Here is a 25,697-nt window from a genome sequence, read left to right as displayed (position 1 = left end):
ATGTAGTAACTGTTGGATAGAATACTCTGGCCTGGCTTGTGCACTTTATTCTGTTTTGTCCCCGTGATACTCCGCCGGGAAGTTGAGCCTCCCTTCTGGGTTGTAAATGGTACTGATAACTTTGGCAGGTCCTCAAGTGTCTGACTTCCATTGGTTTATTTTAACCACTCCACGTCTTTTTGCTGACTAAGCAGCTTCTGCTCTTTTTCTCCTTATGGAGCTGACTGAATGCATAGGCTGACGTCACCAACATGATAATAATTCGAAAATCAAAAACTCTCAGTTTTCAGAACCTTTGGAAAGTTGATTATAACTTTGAGCTTATATAAGTGAGGAGGATTTACCTAAGAACCTAGCCCATCTGTTAATAGCTCCTTTAAGAGGAAGTCTTGCTTTTAACAGCGGAGCAGCCCTGTGCACTGCGAAAGTTGTTTGGGATTCTCCAGCACCCTATATGGATCAGGATGCTAAATCCTAGCAAGGGTGTGATTAGCTCAAAATACCAAAGAAAGCTGGGAGTATCCAAAGACTTATAACTATGAGCAAAGTAGTCCTTGAAGGGACTCTTAGGGAATAGTGCTAATCTCTCTTGTCTTTCCCTCTTTCCTCTCCTTTTTATTCTCCACCTGTCACTTCTTCACATTGTGATTATTCATGTAATATGACTTTAATCTGTTCTGGGCTTGGAAATCAAATATCCACAGCTGCTAGGCCTTTGTATAAGATAATGTCTTTCATCAAGAGCTCAGATCTGCCTGATGAATGGGTGTGTGGAAGATGAACTTTCACATTGCTGATTTGGCCACCTTTTGATTTCTTCCTGCTTTTTCTTTACAAAGAGTCTTGCATAACTGCTATGTGGCTTAAATGTAAGTTTTGTTTGTTTTCTTTTTATCTGAAGACGTTGCTTAACAAACTGGAAGGTAAGAATATCTTTGAGGCTGCAGTATAGACGGGAATTGGTGACAGACAAATGTGGATCTAGTTCCCCCATCTGTCCTGTGTGATGTCAGGTGAGGTGTTTGATGTCTCTGGTAGAGTTTGCTAGTCCAGGGGATAGGGAAGTAATAGTTCCCGCACTGGAGTACTGCATTGTTCAGTTGTATATGGTTTGTACGCAGTCAGTACTAAAGACTATGTTGGAGATCTTGGTTCTAAGTAATAGAAAAAAATTAATGCAGGTATTGTATGTCACGAGCTCGTTAAGTATTCCATGTCTATTCAGTAAGCCTTTGGTCTTTTTATATTCTAGTTGTGAAAGAAGTTCATCAATAAATCAAGGGAGTCTTTGATCTTAAATACGTAGCAGAATATCAGGAGCATGTAAACTTAAGTAAACTTACGATGCTTGTTTGACAAGATGATAATAAATGGCGAATACACAGATTTGAACTTTTTTTTTAAATGGTTGAGAGATGTTTGAAACTAGTTTTTAAAAATAGAGTCTTTTAGCCTGGACTGTGACTGTCTCTCTGATGACAACTAATGGATCACTAATTTGCAGTCTACAAAGATCCTTGCAGTGGATGGATCAGGGAAACTATAGCAGATGGGTCTGGATAATTCAGTTGGAACAAGTTGTCACTCATAAAGTGACAAGATCCTCGGGTTGGGGAAATAGTTCAGTGGGCCGGAGTGCATGCCTGCAGAAGACCCAGCTGGATACCAACACTGTGTGGGCTCCAAACCAAAAGAATAAACAGGGGCCTACACATATCGGGCAGGTTGAGCGAGGTCCCTCACTACATCTTGGGGACTAAAATGAGCCAGAAAATACCTCTTTGCTGTAAAAGCCCTGTGACAAGTCCTCCAGGGAAGTCCAGCATTTCCTGACACTTTGCTCTAAACAAGATACTGCCATCAGGACACTGTCTTGCAAAGCAGAGGTGCTGGTGACGCAAGCTTTTGCTTTTTTTAGAGCAAATACTGCAGGGAGCTTTCTTAAGATTTCTGGAAAAGTGGAGGAAGTCCAGTTGGGGTGGGGTGGGGAGGACTTGAAATCAAATTCTTTTGGTAGGGTGTTGGGAGAAGTTAATTGAAATAAAAATGGAATTGGTATATTCATTTTTTTCTTTCCTGTGGAATGTCTGATGACTTAAATAGTTTTCAAAGAGTCTTCTTGGTTACAAAGTGGAATGCTCACTGGGGGCTGGAGTGATAGCACAGTGGGTAGGGCGTTTGTCTTGCATGCGGTCAACCTGGGTTTGATTCCAGCATCCCATATAGTCCCCTTAGCACCGCCAGGAGTAATTTCTGAGTGCAGAACCAGGAGTAACCCCAGAGCATTGCTGGGTGTGACCCAAAAACCAAAAAAAAAAAAAAGTGGAATACTCAACAGCTAAACCATTTGGGGAGGACTTTTTACTGAAATTGTAAGTCATTGATAAGTAAATTACATGACCATATAGTCAAATTTCCATTCTTTAAATGTTACAAATAAGCTTGACAATGGAAATATCGCTACTACAATCATCGAGCAAAGGTTTGTCTTTTTTTAAAAAAAATTTTTTTAAAGTGAATCACTGTGAGATACAGAGTTATAAAACTCTTCCTTGTCAGATTTCAGTCCAATGCAGTGTTCCAACATCAACCATCCACAGAACCATCCACCAGTATACATTTCCTACCACCAATGTCCTCAATTTCCCTCCCACCATCCTCCCCCAACTTGTCTCTATGGCAGACACTTTGCGCCCCTCTCTCTCTCTCTCTCTCTCTCTCTCTCTCTTTCTCTCTCCCTCTCTCCCCCTCTCCCCCTCTCCCCTTCCTTCCCCCTCCCTCTCTCTCCTTATGAGCTCCCTCTCCCTTCTTCTCTCCCTCTCTTTTTCCCTCCCTCCCTCTCTCACCTTTGGGCTCTATGGTTTGCAGATACTGAGAAGTTATCATGTTCCTTTACCTATTAAAATTTTCTTTATACTTTTTCCTTTTCAGGTTGAGATTATGGGGTTGGTGTTTTCACATAACAGTATGGTGGACAATGAATGTTATTTGTGACATTTTTAAAAGAAGCACTATCGGATGGTCTTGTATTTTAGCAGCTATTGCCATTTTATCCAGGAAAGTGAGGAATTGTTTTATTTCCCCTCTTGGTATGAGCTGGTGGAGGGACAGAGCTTGTCTGCAGAATTTTAGGACAAGTATCTTATTATTGTAGTCATTAGGCTCCTATTGCTATTATATATTCTGCTTTATAAGTTTGAACTCAGCCATAATAGGCTCTTACTGTATTTTACCCCATAATTATAGCACCCTGTTTTTTTTAATCCAAAAATTAGTTTGTAACCTCTAAAAACCTTTATATAATTTCATGCCTTCTGAAAGGGCATACAATTTGTTATGTCTTTGCTAAGGATTTATTGGAGCGAAAGCACAGCGGTAGGGCGTTTGCCTTGCACGCAGCCCACATGGCCGACCCGAGTTCGATTCCTCCGCCCCTCTCGGAGAGCCCGGCAAGCTACCGAGAGTATTCGATATGCCAGACACAGTAACAACAAAGTCTCCAATGGAGACGTTACTGGGCCCGCTCGAGCAAATCGATGATCAACTGGAGGGCCTTTACCTTTTTTACCTTTTTGGGTCACACCTGGCAGTGCTGAGAGCAGCGGCAGCCCCCTACCTTGCTTGGCGCCCAGGGGTAGGGCTTGGGTGACCAGTGGAGAATGGGAATCAAACCCAGGACTCTGATCTGTAAGCATGTGAATCATCTCAGCTCTGAGCCATCTTTCCAGCCCCTGTTAAGAATTTTTTCAGCCCTGGGAAGATTCAGGGTTGTTTGTAGAATCTGAAACTTACAGGTTGCTTTTTTTGGGGGGGAGGGAGGGGATGGGGCAGGGTCATCATCATTACAAAAGATTATAAAATATTCTGCAAAATTGATACAGTCATAGGAGTATAATCAGAAGAATTCTTGTGAACTTGAAGGCGTTGCTCCAGTTCTAGCCAGTGAGAAAGTAAAACCTACTAGAGGCCAAAGCCATATTCTGTGGAGACTGTTGGGGTCAGATCCATGGATCAGTCCTTTACTCTATTTTTGGGCAAATTAATCTGTCTTTCTCATTGGTAAAATGAGGATATGGTATCACTTATAGTCCAGTGTTGTTGTGGGAACTAGAAAGTCCCTGTAAAGCATTTTGAATGATTTCTGAAACCACTGTATTGCTGTTGGCCCGTTTGTTTTGCTGACTTTGTCTGCCAGGTCAGATTGTCCTATATTCTCAGTGTCTTCTAGCTTCAGAGACTATTTCAGGTCTTGTGCATTCATTGATAAATCCATCTGTATCTGAAAAAGATTTCATTCTGATAGTACTTCAAAAGCATAATCAGTTCCCCTCAATTTTCCTTTAGTGTTAGAAGTGTTATCTACTCACAGAACCTTCCTTCTCTAGGACTTCAAAGCTCTTTCCCATTCATTCCCTCAGGGAAGTCCTGTGTCACACAGGGTTCATGTTGCCCCGAGGGCTTTGGGCTTCTTCCTGCAGTCTTTAGTCTCAGGTAGGGCTCAGACTCCTTCTGAGTGGACTGATACATTTACTTGCCTTCTAGTGTTTAGATACTGTGTGTCTCTGGAGGGATATATATGTCAATGTGTGGTGTTTGCGTGTTTGTTTTATTTTTGCACACCTGGTAATGCTCAGGGCTTATTTCTGGTAGTGCTTGGGGTGCCCTATGTAAGGCAGTGCCCTCTCTGCTGTATGATCTCTTCCACCTCCAGGGGGTCTTAGAAGGCTTGACCTAAACCTCTATCAGGGACTTGAGTGAACCAGCCTCTGGGTGGAGGAGGCTAATTCCTGGGTTTACCCATGAACAGGGAGGGGATTTATTTAATCTTCCACCATCCTCAGGGGCAGGAGCTTCAGGATGTGTGACTGTTGTATGGTCCATCTGCAGAGGAAGTTCCAAGGAATTGGATCTGAGGGAGGAGAAAGGAGAAGGCCCTTTGTGTCTGAGAGAATTCTTCTGGAAAAGTCAAAACCTAAGCTTTTATGACTTTGTCCCTCCCCCCTCCCTCCACCCTTCCAAAAAACTTCCCCAGCCCCCATTTTCCAAGAGTTTCTGACTGCAGAAGGGCCAGGCAGCACTGGCTGTGGTCTCTCTGGTGGTTCTTTTCTCCCCTTCTCAAATGTTTGACCGCCAATCTTCATTTTCCCCAGCCTTTCAGCCCTGCTTTGAACAAGCTACCAAGGACTCCAGCCATGTCTAGAGAGAAAGTGCTTTATGATTGCAGGTTTTCCTCTCTCTCTTTTTTATTTCACATGGGAAGAAGCAGAGAAAATAATCAATACCATGTGTAATAAGTCTCTCCTGATTCAAACATGTGATTCTACTTTGAATGCAGAAATAGCAACAGCCACCATCATCCTCTAACCAAGTATAGATGTTACACATGTTACACTTGAATGGTCAGGGCCCTTCGGCCCTCACAGCCATGCTCCAGCTCTTCTCTGCTCAGACTGGAAGCATTTGCCTTGGCTGTTTCCTTACTTTTCTTCAGAGACCTGCATGTAGTCATGATGCCTCCCACCTCCTCCCATCCCCACCCCCGCCTCACCGTGGCCACACACATTCAGGCACTTTGCCTGCCAACCTTTCATTTCTCATCTGTTTCCTCTCCAGGCTTGGCTTTTGTATTAGCTCCCCTTTTCTCTTTTCAGTTACAGTTCTGCTGGCACCCTTTGCACTTTTTATAAGAGCCTCTGGGAGACGAAAATGATTCTAGTCTGAGACATCTCTGCCAAATATCTGATTATGAACTCTGGAGCCACTCTGGCCATGTCCTTCGAGGCAGCAGAGCCCCGAAGTGGGTTAGAATCAGCCTCTCAACCCCTCTGCTTGCTGAGCCTCAGCCCTGCCGGGGTGCTGCTGAGTGCCCACTCACCCTCCACCAGGTGAAAGGATTCTGGGTCAACAGTCTCCACCACCAACTTTCATTGTTCATTTTGATTTTGTTTTGGGGCCACACCCATTTGTGCTCAGGGCTCACTCCTGACTCTGGGCACAGGGAGATCACTCCTGGTGGGCTCAGGGGACCATATGGGCAATTGGGAATCGAACCTGGGTTGGCCACTTGCAAAGCAAATGCCTTCCCCACTGTACTATCACTCCATCCTCCACTTTTTCTGTTCTTGACCCTTTGTGAGTTGATCACATGTTGCCCTATTACCAAGACTCTGCAGAGTATAGAGTTTGGATCTCTCTAGTTAGATGATAGAGTTCCTTCTTTTTTTTTAAAAAAATTTTTTTTTATTAGTTAATCACTGTGAGGTACAGTTACAGACTTACAGACTTTCAGTCTGTACATTTCAGTCATACATTGATTGAATACCCATCCCTCCACCAGTGCCCATTTTTTACCACCAATGGTCTCAGCATCCCTCCTACCACCCCTCACCCTGTCCCCTCCACCCCACCCTGCCTCTGTGGCAGGGCATTCCCTTTTGCTCTCTCACCTCTTGGGTTTTGTGGTTTGTAGTAGAGGTATTAAGTGGCCGTCATGTTTGGTCTATAGTCTACTTTCAGCCCACAACTCCCATCCTAGCACCCTTTACTTGGTGGTCCCTTTGATAGAGTTCTTATTTCTCCCATTGGTTAGGAGGGTCAGGGTGGGAGAACGGTCAGGAGTTTATTGAAAACTTTGACTTTTGGACCAAATACTTGCCAAGCCTCTGGTGCCTGCGTCATCTACCTTGGGAAACCATCTTCCTTACCTGTGAGAACTGAGCCTCTTTCTAGCGATCTCTTTTTAAATGCTTACTTTGTGAAAAGAATATTGGTTTTGTAGAAAGCAAGCAGCACAAAGTGTAAGGAAAGTGAAGTATCCTATGTTCTCTCCCTCATCACTGGTATAACTTTCAGTATTGTCCTGTCACTTCATTTTTATTTTTAGTTCCCTCCCCCCCCCAACTGGTAGTGCTCAAGGGTCACTCCTGGCAGTGTTTGGAGATCACTCCTAACAGTGCTCAAGGGACCATGTACAGTGTTGGGTCTGGATCATCTGCATGCAAAGCAAAGTGCAGCCCACTTATTCTATCATTTTGGAATCTGATTGGGTATGGATTCTTTTCTTATTACTTCCCAACTGGTGTGTATTTTCTTAGAAAGTACTTGTGAATAAAAGTAGAGAAATCTTTTCATCAAGCACTTAAATGGTCTTGTAAGTAGTACCAAATTGCTTTCTCATAAAATCCAGTTAATGCTTTGCACTGATGGCATGGAAGAGAAGTTTCAATCTCTTCTTGATGTTGAAAAACAAGATAAAGGGCCGGAATGATAGTACAGTGGGTAGGGCGTTTGCCTTGCACGCGGCCAACCCAGGTTCGATTTCCAGCCTCCCATATGGTCCCCCAAGCACACTGCCAGGAGTAATTCCTGAGTGCAAAGACAGGAGTAACCCCTGTGCATTGCCAGGTGTGACGCAAAAAGCCAAACAAACAAAAAACAAGATAAAGCTATATTTAAGTAACAGTGTCTGCATTCAAGACACTTGCTGTAGTTCTTTATTATCAGGTCACAAGTCATTGATACTTGTGGCTCCTTTTCTATTTCACCCCCACCAGACTCAGATAGAAGCTGGCAGTGGGGTTAGGCCTAGAAATGGGGTGAGGATGTTTCTCCTACAGATTATTTGATGAGGATCAGGATCATCCTGTTGTTCGTCTGTTGCCTCGAGCAGGCACCAGTAACGTCTCCTTCGCCCTAAACCCGAGATTTTCAAAAGTGCTGTATTCAAGGCTCTTTCAGGGTTAGGAGAATGAGACCCATCATTGTTTACTGGTATTTGGCATATTGGGTACACCATGGGGAGTTTGCCAGACTCTGCCGTGTGGGCAGGTTACATTTGGTAGCCTGCCAGGTTGTCCAAAATAAGAATGAGGTAATAAGATGTCGCACGGCCGCGAATTATTTGATAATATTTTTAAAAATAGGAAAACTGAGACCACATTATAATGATCACTTGTCAGCATAGCTATCAGATTGTCGTTGGTTTTATGACATAGATGGAAGTTGAAGTAGGGATTCTTTCTTGTGTCTGTCCGGGAGTGGGCTTCAGTGCAGAGAAGGGCAGGACTGTGTTGAGGTCTGATGATTTACATGAATTAAATCATTGATCCTTCCTAGCCACCCTCTGATGTCATTACCTTTGAGACTCTGATTTTCAGTGAGGCGACTGAGATGTGGGAGAGGGGGAATTCTAACCCGAACATTCCGTTTCCAGAGCCCCTGCTCTGTGCCTTTTTAATCTAGAGCCAGTACTCTAGAGATTCATCATCTTTCAAGGGGGTAAGGAGCAGACAGACCAGAGGGAAGCTTCAGGATTACGTCATTTAACAAGATGCCAGCGGAAGAGAGGCTGTCAGGCTTTGCAGAGGCCAGGAGGAAGACTGGAAACAGGCCACCAGATTTGGCCGCTTTAGAGGTCAGATGATCTTTTTGAAAGCTCATCTTTAGTAGAACAAATTTCCAGGGGGCTTAGGAAGAAAACACAAAGTGAGGAAGTGAAGTGAGTCATGAAATACAGAAACAGAACTGGGCTGGCGCGAGGACAAAGGGCTAAGCTCATCCTTTGCATGTGGGAGGCCCAGATTCAATAGCTAGTACCACATGGTCCCTCGAGCACCACACAGGGAGTAGTCCCCAGTGGTGGCCAGGTGGCCTAAAAAAACAAAGCACAGAAACAGAACAGTGTTTGAGGCTGACATCAGTTTCAATCAAAGATAAGCTACAGACTGCCTCTGCCCGGTGAGAGACCAAATAAAGGCATGGGCTGGTTTTTTGGTGGTGCTGAGCGAGAGCAGAGCGGCAGAGGGAAGCTGCTATGTCTTGAAAAGCTGTGAAGGAAAACAGAAAAGAGTGCCAGGGAGATGGCTCAGGAGCAGGAGAGCATGTTTTGTGGAGCATGTGGGTTCCATCTCTGGCACCACACTCTCCAAGTCTGACTGGGAGTGACCCCAGACACTGAGCTGGTGGATGTGCCCCCATAATCAAAAGAAAGGAAAAGAAGAGGACCGGAGATCAGAGAGAGTAGTGACTAGAGACAAGCCCCTTCCCCTGCCCATCTGTGTCACCTCTCCTCCTGGGGACCGGGCTCTCGCTGTGTCCTCAGCTTGCTTTCCTGGAGCCACAGATGTTGCGTGGAGGAGCTGGGCCTGTGGGGTTTGGACACATGGCATTCCAGCACCGCTCACTGCCATGTCCTGCAGCTGGGCATTGCCCCCTCATCTCCTGAAAAAGCATGTGGAGGGTTCATTCTATTTTTTCTGCCCAGGTGTTGGGAGTGCGTCTTCAGAGCCTGTGTTGGGGCCAGAGTTTTGGTACCTTATTCCTAACTCCATCTTTTAGCATTTTCATTAAAGCCAAATGAGCCAAAGCTTTATTTATTTATTTATTTATTTATTTGTTAAACTGGGGTCAGAATGTGAGCATCTTTGTATGCTGTTTCATGAGCTTTAATAGCCAGCCCCTGCCCTGCAAGAACCCGTTCTCCTGGCTGACCAGCCTTATAATGGACTGTGTCCAATTCTTGTCATCTCTGCCCCTTCATGAAGTAGAACATCGATCTTTGAAAGAGGAAATGGGCGTTTTTCTCCTGCTGTACCCGGGGAAAGCTCATCCCTCTAATTTTCCTAGGGGAGAGAAAGGTAGTGGTAGTGTCCCCAGCTGGTGAGGATATTGCGAGAAGATGGAGTCCTGCTGGCCAGCTGTCCAGAGTGTGCTAGCTGGGCAGAGTGCCGTGCCCAGGTAGGCAGCCCCCAGAGGGGCGGGGGAGGCATCCCACATGTGCCCCCCAGAACTGGCACCAGCTTCCCATGAGCAGCCAGACTCTCGGCTGCCTCTTCCTCCCTGTCTTCTAAGTGAGTGACTGGGGCTCTTGGACAGGGCTTGGGTGGTGGGGGGGGGGGGGGCGTCCCGGGTCAGGAGAGATGAGTTCTTCATCCAAATGGTTTTCACTTGTACCATAGGTTCCTTCCTCCATCCTGAAGACTGTGACTCATTCTAGGGAGCAGACTTGGCTAGGATCGAGGTGATGAGGAATAGGTGAACATTCTGGAACTGCCCAAGAGTTGCTGGTTCAAGTCTGTCCTTTACCAGGCAAAATACAAAACAGGAAAATGAGCCCTTGGCTACTTCCTCTCCACATGCTGATATCCGAGAGTATTTAGTTAAGTTTTAAACACCTTCTGTGATGGATGTAACATCTTAAAGTTTTATTTATTTCTATAGGGGGTCACACTCAGGGCAGAGTGTATGCCACTTGAACTGTCTCCCCTTGCCCTTTCTTTTTTCAATCAGGGGCTACACCCAGTGGTACTCGGGGTGCGGGGTGCAGCAGGAGTCAGAGCAGGTAATCCAACCCCATGCTTTCACCGTGCTCTCATCTACCAAGGAGCCACATCCCTGCCCAGGAATCAGAGGTTACTTAGGAGGCAACTAGAGATCTACTGAGAAAAAAAATTGCTTTAAATTCTGGCTAGCTGCAAAATAATCTGCAAGTGTTGTGATGCACGAACTGAGTTCTAGATGGCGGTTGCTGTGGTCTCTGTAGCTGAGTACTGTTCCCTTGCTTGCCTCTGTCCCCACTGAGAGCGTATTCATCAACAAACTTCCTTGTGCTCCCCACTGCCTGACTCATGGGCACCCCATGCTCCTTCCAGCCTTGTGTGTGCTTCTCGGCATCTTTCTGGAATATCTACACATCTGTCCTGGGACTTCCCTCTGTGTGGCATTCAGAGCAAATTTATTTATTTATTTATTTTGCTTTTTGGGTCACACCCAGTGATGCACCAGGGGTTACTCCTGGTTCTGCACTCAGAAATTACTCCTGGCAGTGCTTGGGGGACTATACGGGATGCTGGGAATTGAACCCAGGTTGGCTGTGTGCAAGGCAAACACCCTACCTGCTGTACTGTCACTCCAGCCCCTCAGCAAATTTTTTGAGTATTTGAATGGTTACTTGCTTGTGTTGCCAGTGTGCCCCCTAGCCCCTCACCCCCCATTCCCTTTCCCAGGCCCCTTTCTCCTGGCTAACCAGTCTCTCATGATGGACTGTGTCTAATTGTTGTAATCTTTGCCCCTGCTAGAAGCTGATGTCAGTTTGTCAGTATCCGCTTCCAGAGTGTGGCACTCAGAATTGGTCACAGTCACACCACGAATAGGGTTTAACCTCCCCGGGCCAAGTGGGGCTGTGAGCCAATGCCTTTGTTTGCTTTCAAAGCGCTCGCTCATTCTAGGGGACAGCATGGTCACCTGCACCGCCGAGGTGCAGACATGCCATCTCCATGGCAGGGAGGAGTCTCATTCTTGCTCTAGCATGGGGATTTTCTTTCTTTAGGAAATAGGGTTGGTGACAGTTGCCTAAGGTGTAGCCGTCTCACACAGGCTCCCTTTCACATCTGTTTCATTTAACTGACTTCTAGTGACCTCATGGGCCTGTGTTAGTGACCAAACCACTGATAGAAGCTCTGTGTTTTATAAAGGGCGGTGTATCTGTGCAGAGCAAAAGAACACGCCCCCTTTTGAGGCATAGTTGTTGGCTCGATGAGCGTTGCTAATGCTGAAACTTTGGGGACACTATGATTTGTTTATTCAGCTAGCATCTTCCTGAATTTGAGTTTTATGTCTATCTATTCCCAGTCAGATATTTTGTTTTTGTTCTTTTGAGGCCAAACCTGATTATGCTCAAGCAGTACTCTCTTCATATTAGGACCATTTGCTAGGGATTCCTTCATGGTGGTACCAGGCATAAAATGGGCCCCTTGCACGCAAAGCCTCACCTGAGCATTAGCTTGCTGAGTTGTATTCCAGCATGGAGTTTCTTTTCATACCCTAAGTTTGCCCAGTAACTGCCACATCATTTATGATGAGGGATCCAATCCTCGGTTTGGGGCACACATCCCCTATTGGCTTCACATGGGTCACACTGCTGGCATGGTGGCTCTTTCCGACCTGCCTGACATCTAGGGTTACCAAAATGGACTTCAGAAGTGCCATAAGCATGAAAAGGACTCCTATCAAAGTAAAACAAATATGTCCCGAGTGATGCATCTAAGATTACTAGATTGGCAGATGAAGGCGATGTGACGTTCATAAAAAGTGGAGGCATTCAAATGCAGATGCCATCCCGTAACCAGATAGATCTTCATGTTGGCACCTTTTCCAAAGTCTGGTAATGCTGTACTCACAGTTCCCACTACACGTCACATGTGAGTAAAGCCAGTCTTGCCCAAGAAGAGCACATGGGCTGGTGTTTTTGAGCATACCCCTTGCATTCTTCTGCTGGTTCCAGGTGAGGCCAGCCCCTCTACCCCGACTCCCAGTCTCTAAGGGTCATTCCAGTGCAACAGCTGGGCTCTGGTCTGGGGTATCTGGGAAAGGAATGGGCCTAGTTCTATTTCCCGTTGGAGCCATGTGCCAAAGTTTCTCACACCTGTGTTAGAAGTACAGGCATTGCACCTCTTGAGTACAAGCATCTTTCTTCATCATTATTTCTGTCTGGGTTCTTCTAGGGATCCGGCCTCTGCACGGACTCTCCTTTTTGGATTAGAGTTGAATTTTGAAAATCTATGTTTAATTTTATCTGTTTTAAAGTTGGGTCACCTGAATGTCATTTTCTAGATACAGAAGAGAACATGGGCATTCACTTACCTGTTTCACAGCTCCCCCTTCGTTGTTTGGACCATTTGTTTTCCAACAGCTTTAATTTTTTAATTTGTTTTTGACTTTGAGGGTCACACCCAGTGATACTCAGGGGTAACTCCTGGGTCTACATTCAGGCATTACTCCTGGTAGTTCTCGGGGACCATAAGGGATGCCAGGGATCCAATTCGAGTTGGCTGTGGTGAGGCAAATGCCCCATGAGCTTTCATTTCTTACTGGCATGCATACATTGAGCCAGAGTGCCTCGGTATTTCTCCAACTGTCCTACGGGGAGGGAGGAGAGCTCTGGCACTGGCTGCTGAAACCTTGACCTGAGTGTGACCCATACAGGCCCCAAAGAAAAGTTGACATTACCGGGGCCTTAGAGCCCACTCCTGTTCATGGAGCCACAGGTGCTTCTCTGGTTTACAGACCTTTGGCTTTTTCATTTTTATTTTTTTAATTTTTTAAAATTTTTTGCTTTTCTTTTGGGTCACACCCAGGGATGCTCAGGAGTTACTCCTGGCTCATGCACTCTGAAATTACTCCTTGCAGTGCTTGGGGGACCATATGGGATGCTGGGAATTGAACCCTACCTGCTGTGTTATCTCTTCAGCCACAGCTCTTTCTTTTTAAATGGGTGCTTCCTTTCTTGAGCAATCATCCGAAAAAGAATGAAAACTGGAGTCGAGGTCGCCAGGTAGAGAGTTGAGCACAGGCAGGCAGGATAGTGTGGGCTGGGCCGGGCTGAAGGGCCGTGTCCCAGAGGTGGCTGTCTGTAGCAAGTGTCCTGAGGGTTCACCTCAGAGAAAGCTCCTGACCTGTGTGCTCAAGCTGGTTTCAGTGGAGAGCGTCTGTTTGCTGTGGAGCCCCTTGACCCATGGCCCTCCCAGCATCCCCTCCTAATGGCTTGGGGATAAAGGAGATGGCCTTCAAGAAAGGGGTCCCCCATGTGAGAGGAGGTACTTCACACACACTGGAACCGAACTGGAGTCTACTTTTCAAAGCTTGAGTTCGAAGCATTTTGGGGTGTTACAGTCTGTTCATGAGCTCTCACAGAGGGTGTCTGGAGGGTCAGTGGTTGAGGAAAAAGAAGTGAAAATTCAGTAGCTTGATGTTTCAGGTGAAATCTACCCGTTCTCTGTTTTACACTGTGCTAGTCCCTGTCTAATTCTGTTCTTCCCTTGTTTGAAATATTCTTCTTTCCTCTCTCCCCCCCATATTTAATACTCTTTATGTCTTTCAACTGGAAAGTAAACTTTTAGGAATCTTTCAAGATGTCTTTCTACTGGAAAGTGAACTTTCAAGATCCTGTGAAGGTCTTGCCTCGTTGATGGGAGCCATCTGAGTGAACATCAGAAGGAAGAGGCAATGGAGAGAGCTGAAGGGAGAATCCTGTACACAAGGCCACTTGAAGTCCCAGACTTTGATTTTACTTGGAGAGTCTGGAGTTATGTTCAGTTATCCTAGTGGTTAGAAATAGGGGTCTAGGATGGGCTCAGGGACACCTGCAATTTGGGGGGGCACTGTTGTGTCCCCAGAGCTAACATTCTGGAACCATTTGCTTTCCACTGTCATAGTCTGAGCAGGGGCTCTATGGGAAAGAAATGTCTCACTCAAGAGTTGACTTGGGATCTGAGCAGGGCACGTCAGCAGTACTTGTACCTAAGTATCAATTCTCTACCTATGTCAGGTGCACCTGTCTTTTTACCAGATGGCGCTTTTGCTGAGAAGCAGTCCCATAAAATAGTGTATAGAAACCTTACTTTCACACCTGCTGTTGGGTTGTTTATTTTTTCAAGCTCCATTTCCATCACCATCCTTTATCCCCTTTTAAGGATTCTGAAAAAGAAACTTCTCCAACCTCAGTGCCAGCCAGGTCTTGGCTGCTCCGTAGCAGCCTGCAGGCTGTTTTATCTGATTCAGTGTCACCCTTTCTCTTAGGGTGTTTAGGCCCTCGACGTTTGCATTTTTGAAAGGGCTCTTATTCTGGAGCTGTTGGATGTAATTCAATGTAATACCTGTGCTTGTGGTTTGGAAGATTTGGTATCCAGACAAACTTCTGGAAAGGAAATATGATTTGGTGGGGAGGGGGGCTGTTGGAAGGGTGTTGGCGGGGGTGGGGGAGTGGGAAGAAGATTAAAGAGACACCTGTAATTTTCACTTTCTCTTGGCATTTTCCATGACTGTTTTCCCAGAATCATTACCATTATTATTCAGCCTGTTTCAGGCACTCAGATTCATACTTGGACATCTGGAGACACCAGCACACGCACCATCAGATCCGCACTCTCCATCCGCTCTGCCGCAGGCCCTCCTCCGCCTTTTCCTCTGTTAGACTCTAGGGCTTGTGTTTGTTTTGCTTGTGCTTTCATCTTGTTTATCTTCCATCTGTGGCTTCTTCCGTTGAGCCTCCTAGCACACCCCTCAATTTTGATTTTTTAGTCCCAGATGACAAAATTTCATCTTTGTGTGTGTGGGGGAGGCGGGATTAGGGAGGAAGGTACACCCAGCAGTACTCAAGTCTTATTCCTTCTTAGATATTATACCTGGCAGTGCTGGGTATTGAACCAGGGTTTGGTTGAGTGCAAGGCAAGCATCTTAGCTGCTGTACCACTAACTGTGCTCTCTCCAGCCCTGATTTTATCTGTTTTAAAAGGTGAGAAGTATCCATTGTCCATGTAGAGTGGGTGAGCTCACACACTGTCCCCAGAACAGCATTTTAGATGTTTTTCCCTGAAATATCAACAAATTTAAGAGAAAACCATATAGTTTGTTGGAGCAGTCACAAATTGTGTGTGTGTATATGTGTGTGGGGGGCGGGTTGGTTTTTGACTGGTTTTTTAATCATACTTGGTAGTGCTCGGGGCCTATTTCCAGTTCTATCTTCAGTGAACCATGTGGTGCTAGGGATGAAACCAGGACCTCTTGTAGACGAAGCATCCTAGCAGCCCCTAAATAGTCTCTCTGGCTCTGCAAATTATTGTAGTATCTAAAATGTTTTCTACCACCCATCACAAGAGCCAGTTTTCACCCCCTGGAGGGGGGTGACTGTTCTCACCCTTTTTGAGAATGTATGTTCATACACACTTCTGTTTTGTGTATTGGTCGGTCATCTGTTATAACAAGCAAACATTATTGTAGAGGTCGTAAAGAAAGTGAGAACGTAGGTCATGCTGTGGGAAAGGGTTACACTGCCTTTGAGCTGGAGGTGACTTCAAACTAGTAGTCCGGATTGTCATGAAGGGAGAGGGACACTCATAGAAGTGAAGTTTTGAGGGCACCAGTTGCTCAGGAGGGAGGTGGGAAGGAGGACTGAAAGACTTGGGCGGGGGGCGGGCAGGAATGGAAAAACATTGAAAAGCTATCAGGGGAATGGTCCAGATACCCTGAAGGTGCTTTTTCTAGTCATTTCTTTCCCCTTTGATTCCATTTGGCGAAGGTCGATGCTCCAGTGCTGGGTGAAAAGCCTCCAGCAGTTGTTCTTCATGGTTGCACAAAGGTGGTTTTGCACAGAAACCAGTGCCTGGCACCAGTGTGAGGAATCTTTGGTGTTTAAGAGGGAGACATGTTTAGCCGCCCTGACAGCAGAAAGTTCATTTATATGAAAAACATTAGTATTTTAGATGGAAAAGTCCTTGTTGCCTTTCTACTTACTGGAATCCCTGAGTTAACCAATGGTGCCATGATGTGAATGTGCATCTAGTTTTCAGGGTGATTTTTTTTTGGGGTGGGTGGATGATCTTCACTTTTGCACAGATATACTGATGGCTTGTCGTGTTACATCCCCGAGCAGTCAACTGGCTGTTGGCATCCGGGCATTGTGAAGAGTCAGAGTTCCTAGCCAGTACTTGATTTATCGACTCCAGTGCTTGATTTGTTGTTGTTCTTTCATCACTGCCTCTATGAGAAGAGTGAGCAGAGAGGTCTGTTTGCCTCTGCTCTCTGTTTCTGGTTTCATCTGTGATGTTTGTGGTCTGGGACATGGCACTGAGTGCCTCAGACATGTTTTGAATAAGAGGATCAAATATGCATGTAAGGACCCTCCAACATAATTTCCATCTTGATTTTTGGAAGAACGAAGGTGAAGAATTTCTTGACAGTTGTTACTGATTGACTAAATTATTTGAGTGACTTATGGGTTACCTAGTGCCGTCATGGACATCAGTCTCCCTGTTGTCAAGACAGGAAACGCTCAGACTGAGGTGAATGAATTAACCAGTGGGTGGATGGGTGGAGCCAGATTCTGTGTGGAGGTCAGACCACCACCCCCCCCCCCCCCCGTGTTTATTCTATCTCACCACATCTTTTACACACAGTTTTTTAAAAGTAATACTAGCACAGTGTTTTTTCTTTTAAGTTTTACATAGTGGTTGCACCCGCATTTTCACAAAAAAAATGCATAAAATCTGCAACAATTATTCATTGAAACATGGTGTCTTTAGATTTATTAAAATGTATCCCCTAGCTGAAATAAATTCTGCTCACCATTAGAGGTTGCTTTCCATAGCCATTGCATAAGGATACCCGTTTCTCCTCATTGTCTCTCTTTTCTGTCCATAACTGAGCTCTCAAAATTTTTATGTTGAGAACATTTTCTGCCCACCTAGACCAAGACTGCGGTGTGAAAATATAGTCAGACCTTAACAATTTTCTACCAGTTCATTATTTGTTATGTGGAGGTATCCCATATGTTCTGGGTAAGGTAGGGAGGTATGTTACCTAGGAATATTTGTCCAAGAAATTATAGGAGGGGCAGCTCCTTTCTACTCCCAGAGACACTGTGACAAAACCTTCCAGCACTGCCCTTTTCTTCCATGTCCCACAGTCAGATGCCCGTGTGAGCCAGACAGGCAGAAAATCAGAAGAGATGCGTATTTTTTAGGGAACGGAGGTGCCACGGGACAGAAGTTCCTCCACATCAGGCACTAACTGGCTATTGAGCCTGAACTCGCCTTCGTAAACAGACCTCCAGGTTTTGAGCACATGTGCTCCCAACATGAGAGCTTCCCACCAATTTTGTTTCAGGAACATTATATGGTGTTCATCATCTTAATACAAAAAGATTGACTCATCGAATTTCCATTTGTAATTGTGGTTGAGTAAATCTGCAGCTTTGATAAATGACTCATCCTGCCAGTGGGATAGAATCCTTTTTTTCTTAGTGGGATGGAAAAATTCACAGACTACTGCTGTCTCTTGAAAAGGCATTCATAAGACTTTTGCACTGTGGTCCATCTTCTACTCCTGGTAGAAGGGAGACATAATTCCTGGGAGGGCTCTGAGGTGACCCAGGGGGCAGTTAGCTGCCTCTGGTATAGTTGAGGTGCCTCTGTGCTCTTGCTTTTTCAAAGGGGAGATTTTCAGGGCTGGTGCTCAGTGATTTTTTTTCTCTAAAAAGAGGATTCTATGCCCATAATTCTGGGACTGTCTGGCCTACCTCTTTATATTACAAGGTAAATAGGGGAGTCCGCAGTTAGATGACTTGGTATGTAGAGTTTTTCACCAACTTCTCCATGGCAATTGAATCTTTCTTCTACCTTGACAAGCAGAAAAGGTTGTCATGGTTGTTAATGGACATGGGGAGAAAAAACAGATCCTATGTGACGAGTCCCTTTTAATATTCATTGCCGGTTGTCACAGTTGGATGGTTTTATTTTAATGTTTTTGGGCCACACCTGACTATGTTGCTCAGGCCTTAGTCCTGATTCTGAACCCAGGGCTCATTCCTGGCTATGCGTGATGGACCCTAGGCGGTGTCGGGATTTAAGGGGTCAGACTAGTGCCAGGTGAGCGCCTTCCCTCTGTGTGCTCTCTTGGGCCCGGTACAAGGTTAATGTCAAGGACAGCTGTCTAGATAATCTCTTCATTCTGATGCTTCTGGCCTGGAGAATATTTTTCTCTTGGGAAGGAGAAGTGCGCCCCCTCTCCCTCCCCGCCTAGGGACCTGCAGCATTGGCTTTTGACCCAGGGCCTCACACAGGTAGGGCAGGTGTTGTGCCACTGGCCACTTTCCTGGTTCCTGAACACATGCTGTTTTGTTTTGTTCTGTTCTTTAAGCCACATCCAGCAGTGTCAGGGCTTACTTTTAGCTCTGTGCTCAGAGATTGATGACTCCTGGTAGGGCTCAGGGGCCACATGTGGTGCGGGGGATGGAGCCCAGTCGGTTGTGTGCAAGGCATGCCCATGCCTTACCCACTGTACTGTTGCACTGTTGCTCCAGCCCCTAAACATGTGCTTTTAAAGAATATTTTGGATTTTTTAAAATTGAGGTTTATTATTATTTTGAAGAGATCTTTCAAATTCTTTGTTTATGAGCAAGCAGTTTTATTTTTTTTATATAATTTTAAGTTTTATTTTCATATGGTTGTTCACATTAATTGATTATATTCAATATTTCAACACCAGTCCCACCACATTACACCTTCCCACCACCCAAAATTTCAAATTTTCCCACCACCATTCAAGTTTGCCTGCCACAGGAAGATACTAGATACTTTATTTTTTATTGCTTGTTCTGAATAGCATAAGAGGTCCTGGACTTCTAAAATTGTAAGTGATTGGGGTCCAGAGACATCTCTGTAGGGAGATAGTCCATATTGAGATTCATTTGGGAGTCTCTGATTCAAGGCCATTAATGTGCTTAAGTGGTACACTGAGGCAGTTCATGGGCATGACAGCAGGACCCCTAGCAGGTGGGGGACGGGAAGGGAAGGCCTGTCCCAGCTACCAACATGTAGCCTGAGGTCTTCAGTCCCTGCTCCGGCATACCTGGATTTTTTTCTTCTGGAAGTCTGTGGCCACTGGGGGTTCATTTGGAGTGGACAGAGAGGGAGCATCCACTCTATCTGAGTGTCCCTGTGGAATCAGCTCAGTGTGGGGTCCGGAGAGATCTCTGGTGAGTTGCTGTCTTCTGAGGTTTACTGTGGAGTCTGGATCAAGGCTGTTAATGCCGAGCTAGCAGTTTTAGCCAGTACAGTAACACCTTACTTTTATTGTAGATTTCAGTAAGTAAAGTATTCTTTTGATTTTGTGAAATGTCTGGATATCAGGGACAGTGCTGGGCCAGAGGGCTAGAAGAGAATTGAATGTTCTTCCTTTCTGTGAGGAGTCTACAGAGATGTCAGTTTCATAGAGTTTTAGTATTTTACTATAAATACAATAGTACTGAGAAGATTGTGTGTACATGTATGTGGGCGTGTATTTGCTTAGACGTGTGTATTTGCTAAATAGAAAGCTCAGGAGTCTACCAGACGTATCGTTTTCTTATCTTGGTAGTATTTTCTCTTTCTCTATTCCAGCTTTTCCCCCTGTGCTGTTAAAATTTAAAAAAAATTTTTTTTTAATTTAAAGCATACCTGATAGGTTCTGGTTACTCAGGGGACCATGTAGTGCCAGCTGTCAAACCCAAGTCTTGCTCGTGTGAAGCCTGCACTCAGCCCTTCTGAGCTAGCTCTCTGGATGTGCTGATCAAATGTTTCAGGCCTTGCCTTGCTGCTACCCCTCCTCCCTCCCCACTCCCACTTTTCATCAGTTGCTGGAACCGTGATGGTTTATTTGGTTTGCCAGTTGATTCTGATGCATGTGGTTTACTGCCTGCCGCAGCTGTGGTCACAAACGGGTGGTTAAAGCAGAACACGGCATTAGCAGTTTCTGATGCTTTAGTGGAAATTCTTCTAAAATCAGTTAATTTGTGTTTCAGATTGCTTCTAAATATGATCATCAGGCAGAAGAAGATCTTCGCAATTGGATTGAAGAGGTGACAGGCATGAGCATTGGCACCAACTTTCAGCTGGGCTTGAAAGATGGTATAATCCTGTGCGAGTAAGTTGGATTCCCAAGTGGCCAGTCCTGTTGTAACAGCCCCTCTCGCAGGCCTTGCCTTGCCCGCCTTCCCTAGACAGGGAGTCAGACCTTGATTTCTGTAAATGTTTTACCTTTATTGATGTTAAAAGACCAACTTTACATCCTAACCCTTGTTTTTGTACAAGCAGTGAATAAGGTGTCACTTCACACGTTTCTTTTCAGACTCATAAACAAGCTACAGCCAGGCTCAGTGAAGAAAGTCAACGAGTCTTCCTTAAACTGGCCTCAGGTAACAGCAAACTAGCAGCCTTCCCAGTTCTCCTTGGTTGTTCCTTATGTTACAGGAATGTGTTACAGTTTTAAAACTTATTTGAAACTGTTAACACTGGCATATTAGAAAACATTTGTGGTTTTATAGGGTTTGTTTTATTTTGGGGTCACATCCAGCAATGCTCAGGGCTCACCCTTGGCTCTGTGCTCAGGGATCACTTCTGGCAGGTACTAGATATGCCAGGGATCAAACCCTGGTTGGCCGAGTGCAAGGCAAGCGCCCTACCCACTATATTCTTTCTCTAGCCTGAAGTGAAGTAGGTTTTCTTGAAAGAAATTTACTTAGAGAAATGTGAAAGAAGAGAGAGAGAGATACAGGTTCAGTAGAGAATGTGGGCTTCACCAGAGGGGAAAAAGTCTGTGAACATCTTTTATCCATGTAATTTTTAATATTTCCATAGTTAGAATTAGTTCTGTGATTATTAGATGTTTAGCTTCAACTTGTACGAAGAAATATAATCTAGAACCTGAAAAAAAATGTAGAGGAAAGCCAGGAATCAGAGCAGTGGTTAACTCTAAAACAGTACTAAACTGTCTCAGTTCCTGAGTATGTAATCAAGCAAAATGCATTATTTATTGAGTATGTGTTTAGTAACCATGGATTTTTTTGTTTGATTGCTTGGTGTTTTTGTTCTTGGAATATACCCAGCTGTGCTCAGGGTTAACGCCTGGCTCTGTGCTCAGGGATCACTCCTGCCGGACTCGGGGGACCATATGTGGTGCCTGGGAATAGAACCCGGGTTGGTTGCGTGTAAGACAAGCACCTTATCCGCCCTGCCAGCTCTGTCCCCACCCCCAGATTTAAATGAAAACATTTCTAAAATTTGACAGTGATCCTTTTGATAAAGAAAATACCAGGCCTTGGATCACTCTGATAAAGAATTCTTTTTCCTCCTCTCCCCTGACACAGAAATCTTAAAAACATAAGAGAAAGGTTTGGCTTGTAAAGAACTGAAAAAGAAACTGGACTGCTTAAAAATGTGAAAAAATCCTAACATTGAGTCACTAAAAATAGTTCACCTTTTCCACAGAGAACTTTACTGAAGAACCTGACTTAGAATTCTTATGTAATATGTTAATGTCAATATTTAGCTCCCACAGTTACACAACTTTTTCTTTATAGTTGGAAAATATTGGCAACTTTATTAAGGCCATCCAGGCTTACGGCATGAAGCCTCATGACATATTTGAAGCAAACGATCTCTTTGAGAATGGAAATATGACCCAGGTTCAGACCACGCTGGTGGCTCTCGCAGGACTGGTATGTATGTCTTTAATAGCCAAACAAAGCCCTCTGTGTTAGAGCAAAATTGTGTCTTTGCTGTCCCCTATGTGGCAGGGAGGAATCTCTTTTTCATACAGTTTGTAGCTTTGTGGAAAAGTGGTGGGCATCAGCCTCTTGGTGTAAGATAGTTTAGTTAAAACACTGTCCCCTTTGTTCGGAATGGTTTCAGATCTCTTTGGCACCCCTAGTTTGGGTTTACCTGGTGACACCATGCCTCTTGACAATGCCATTTCTGCGTTATTCTCTGGGTGAAACTCTGTTGTCAGACTGCATCTGAGTGCCCATGTTTCTGTCTAGGCGAAAACAAAAGGATTCCATACAACCATTGATATTGGTGTGAAGTATGCAGAGAAACAAACAAGACGTTTTGATGAAGGAAAATTAAAAGCTGGCCAGAGTGTAATTGGTTTGCAGGTAATGTGGCATTGCATAATCAGTTACTCATTCCATACTCTTAATTCTCACCATGCCAAGTGTCTCCCATAAGTTTATGCCTATTTAAAACCCACAAGTTGATGATGTTTATTTATTAATTTATTTACTGTTAATGGAATCACTGTGAGATACATAGTTACAGAGCTGTTCTCGGTTGGGTTTCAGTCATAGAATGCTCCAACACCCGTCCCTCCACCAGTGTACATTGAAGTGATGTTTAAAAGAAGACATGGCATATGACTTTACAGTTCTTATTCCAGGAAATGAAATTTTTTTGTATTTACATTCTTCTTCTGAGTTTTTGTTTCATTTTATTTTTGGGACGCATCTAAGCAGTGTGCTAGTGCTAGGGGGTGTTGCTCCCGGAGGTGCTCTGGATTCTATATGATGCCAGATATTGCTTTGAGTTGAGAATTCTGTTACTAAATGTCCTTAATACTTTATGTTTTCTTCTCTGATACCTGTTTTTACTTGTTTGTTGCGGGGGAGGGGAGGGGGGAGGAGGAGATTCTGCTCCCAAGTAATGATCTGGGGGTCTTGGGACCACTTGGAGCAGATCTCGGTCTGCCAGGGTAATGGTAATGTGAAGGTAGAAGTGTGCGATGCTCCTTGGCCTCTGCAGCCCCAGGAATTTCCTGGAACCATCCTGTTGGTGTTCAGGGCCTCCAGGCATTCCCCAGGATCAAACCAGGCCTGGCAGCATACAAGGAATATGCCTTAACCCCTACATTATATCTCCAGCCCTTTGAAAGCTGTCTGATTTGGTGCCCCACTCTGGGCTGAGTCTTTGTGAGATTAATTATTATTATTTACTTTTTGCGGCATGGTTGTTGATTTAATAAATAATAAATAGTTAATTTATTACTTATTATTAGTTACATGCCCAGCAGTGCTCAGGAACTACTCCTGGCTCTGCACTTGGGAATCAATCTTTGTGGACTTGGAGCCATATAGATGCCAGGGATCAAACCTGATTTGGTGTTGTACAAGACAAGCGCTCTGCCTGCTGTACTATCTCTCTGCCTCCCCCCACCCCACTCCCATGAGATAAATTATTTTTATATGGTACAGAATTATATTAGTGATAAGGAGTTAGGACCCTCAACTCCAAGTAGCAACTAGTTGGTTAAATTATAAAGACATGAAAGGAACTAATAGTGTAAAAGTGATAAACAAGCATTCAAAGTATAAGGAAAACAAATGAGGTTCTAAGAAATAGTGGTGTGATCACCATTTTTTCTCCATGTGCTGGGGATGTGACTTAAGTGGTAGAGCAGAAGCCTTGGCTATGTGATGCCCTGGGTTTGATCCCTCACTGCAGGACTCCCTGAGTACAACTAGGTATGGCCTCATAACAAAAACAGACTCACATGCTTATTTTTGTGTGTATATGTATATATTTATATGCATATGTGTAAGTGTGTATGCAAACACATCAGTTAAGAAGTTAGTGAATATGCTCAATGTTTACAGTAAATGTCTGGATGGGAAAATTATAGTAATCTCTCCCCCCTTCTTTGCATAAATATGCCTTATGTGTCTTCTCATATCAACAAATTTTCCTTGAATGAATCTTGTTTTTAAGATCAAAGAACGGTGTTTACAGCCAGTAGAACAGAGTGTACTGGTGGTTGTTAAACCATTCTTCTCAGCGTGGGGGGAGTTAATTATTGTTCTTCTAAACTTGGTTGCTTTCCCATTCTTCATTCTGCTTCTCCAACCCTGTCCGGTGATCCGAGTATCTGAATAAAGTGTAGCTCTTTTTCCGTGGAAATGCTAGTGATTTTGATGGAACATAAAGAAGGTCCCCTTGAGCTGCCAGAGAAGAGACACCTGACATTTGCTCTCACATTTTATGCAAAACGTACCTGAGGAGACAAGACAAAGATTGCTCTGTCCCTTTAAATGATTGTTTAAAGTTACTCACAGTTACTCTTTTATCCAGTTGTTTGGACTATGGAGAGGAAGAAAGACAAGTAGAGGAAATTAATTTCTCATAATTCTCTTACATCATTGTTGGTGTTGATTTTTTTTTTTTTTGGTATATCTGTTTATTCCTTTTTTGTTGTTCTTGGTACCGGGGGTCGAACCCAAGTCCCCATATTTGTCATGCAAGCGCTCTACAGCTGAGCCACTTCACTGGCACCTCTGCATGTACATTTTCGTACAGTGAATTGTGTTGTGGAAGCAAATTGAGATGGGAGAGGCTTTTTAAAGTGAGCACATTCGAATCTATAAAAAAGGACAGGAAAGTCTTTTTTTTTTAAGTTTTGGGGCCATACCCAGTGGTATTTGGGTGTTACTCCTAGCTCAGTGCTCAGGGACCACTCCTGGCGGTGCTCAGGGGACCATATGGGCTTCTGGGAACCAAACCCAGGTCAGCAAGCACCTTACCTACTATGCTATTGCTCCAGCTCCAGAAAACCATTTTCCTCTCGCCAACCATAGCATCAGCACTGGGAGGGAAGTGTCGGTTGTGCCATGTTTATCTTTTGAGTGAAACCAAGTTTTGGATGTGTTACACGTGTTTTCTGCTAATTAGTGCCTATTTGTTTTTGTCCTAAAAGATGGGAACCAACAAATGTGCCAGCCAGGCAGGTATGACTGCCTACGGGACTCGAAGGCATCTTTACGACCCCAAAATGCAAACTGACAAACCTTTTGACCAGACTACAATTAGTCTGCAGATGGGCACCAACAAAGGCGCCAGCCAGGTAAGCAGAACCTTCTTACATATGCAGAGAGCCCAGGCCTGTTAGTTATCCTCACCTTATGTCCGTTCTGAGTTGGTATTGTTGGTATGATACTCAAATAGTCTGTCCCTTCAGGACAGAAGTAGGTTTTGAGGAGAGAGCAAAAGAATCAAAGGACTTTTTCTGTAGTGACACAAGTATGCTGAGACTCAGGGCTTTGTCAGGACAGCTGGCCTTCCTGCCCAATCAGAAGAAAAAATGCTGTTTATGACAGTGTTTCTGCTCCAAGTCCAAATAACTAGCTCATTCTAATAATGTTTCTTTTACTCTTGAAGGAGCCGGGGATTCGTTTGGTAGATTAGATGTCTGGTGCAAGAAATGTTCCACACACATTGCTATTAAATGTGAGGCTCTGAGTGCAGAGTGAGCGTGCTTGCGTTCTGTCGTCATGCTCTGCTGGGATTATTTCCGTACTGCCAGAGACCACTGGCAGCTGGTCTTTTAGCCAGCAAGATTGG

At 44.6% G+C, this 25,697-nt stretch overlaps 1 protein-coding gene across 1 annotated transcript in view; it reads left to right on the top strand.

Moving 5' to 3' along the window:
* The window catches only part of CNN3 (calponin 3), a 29,343-nt gene that overhangs the window by 1,658 nt on the left and 1,988 nt on the right, over positions 1 to 25,697 (top strand). The window contains exons 2-6 of the mRNA XM_056106588.1: positions 20,333 to 20,454; positions 20,659 to 20,725; positions 21,890 to 22,027; positions 22,349 to 22,465; positions 25,054 to 25,200. Of these exons, the coding sequence (XP_055962563.1) occupies positions 20,333 to 20,454; positions 20,659 to 20,725; positions 21,890 to 22,027; positions 22,349 to 22,465; positions 25,054 to 25,200 (591 nt within the window). The remainder of the gene's footprint in view (positions 1 to 20,332; positions 20,455 to 20,658; positions 20,726 to 21,889; positions 22,028 to 22,348; positions 22,466 to 25,053; positions 25,201 to 25,697) is intronic.

The sequence above is a fragment of the Sorex fumeus genome, unplaced genomic scaffold (genome assembly GCF_029834395.1).
Source record: "Sorex fumeus unplaced genomic scaffold, SorFum_2.1 ptg000131l, whole genome shotgun sequence".
Classification (NCBI taxonomy): domain Eukaryota; kingdom Metazoa; phylum Chordata; class Mammalia; order Eulipotyphla; family Soricidae; genus Sorex; species Sorex fumeus.
This window is presented reverse-complemented; position numbering and strand designations above follow the sequence as displayed.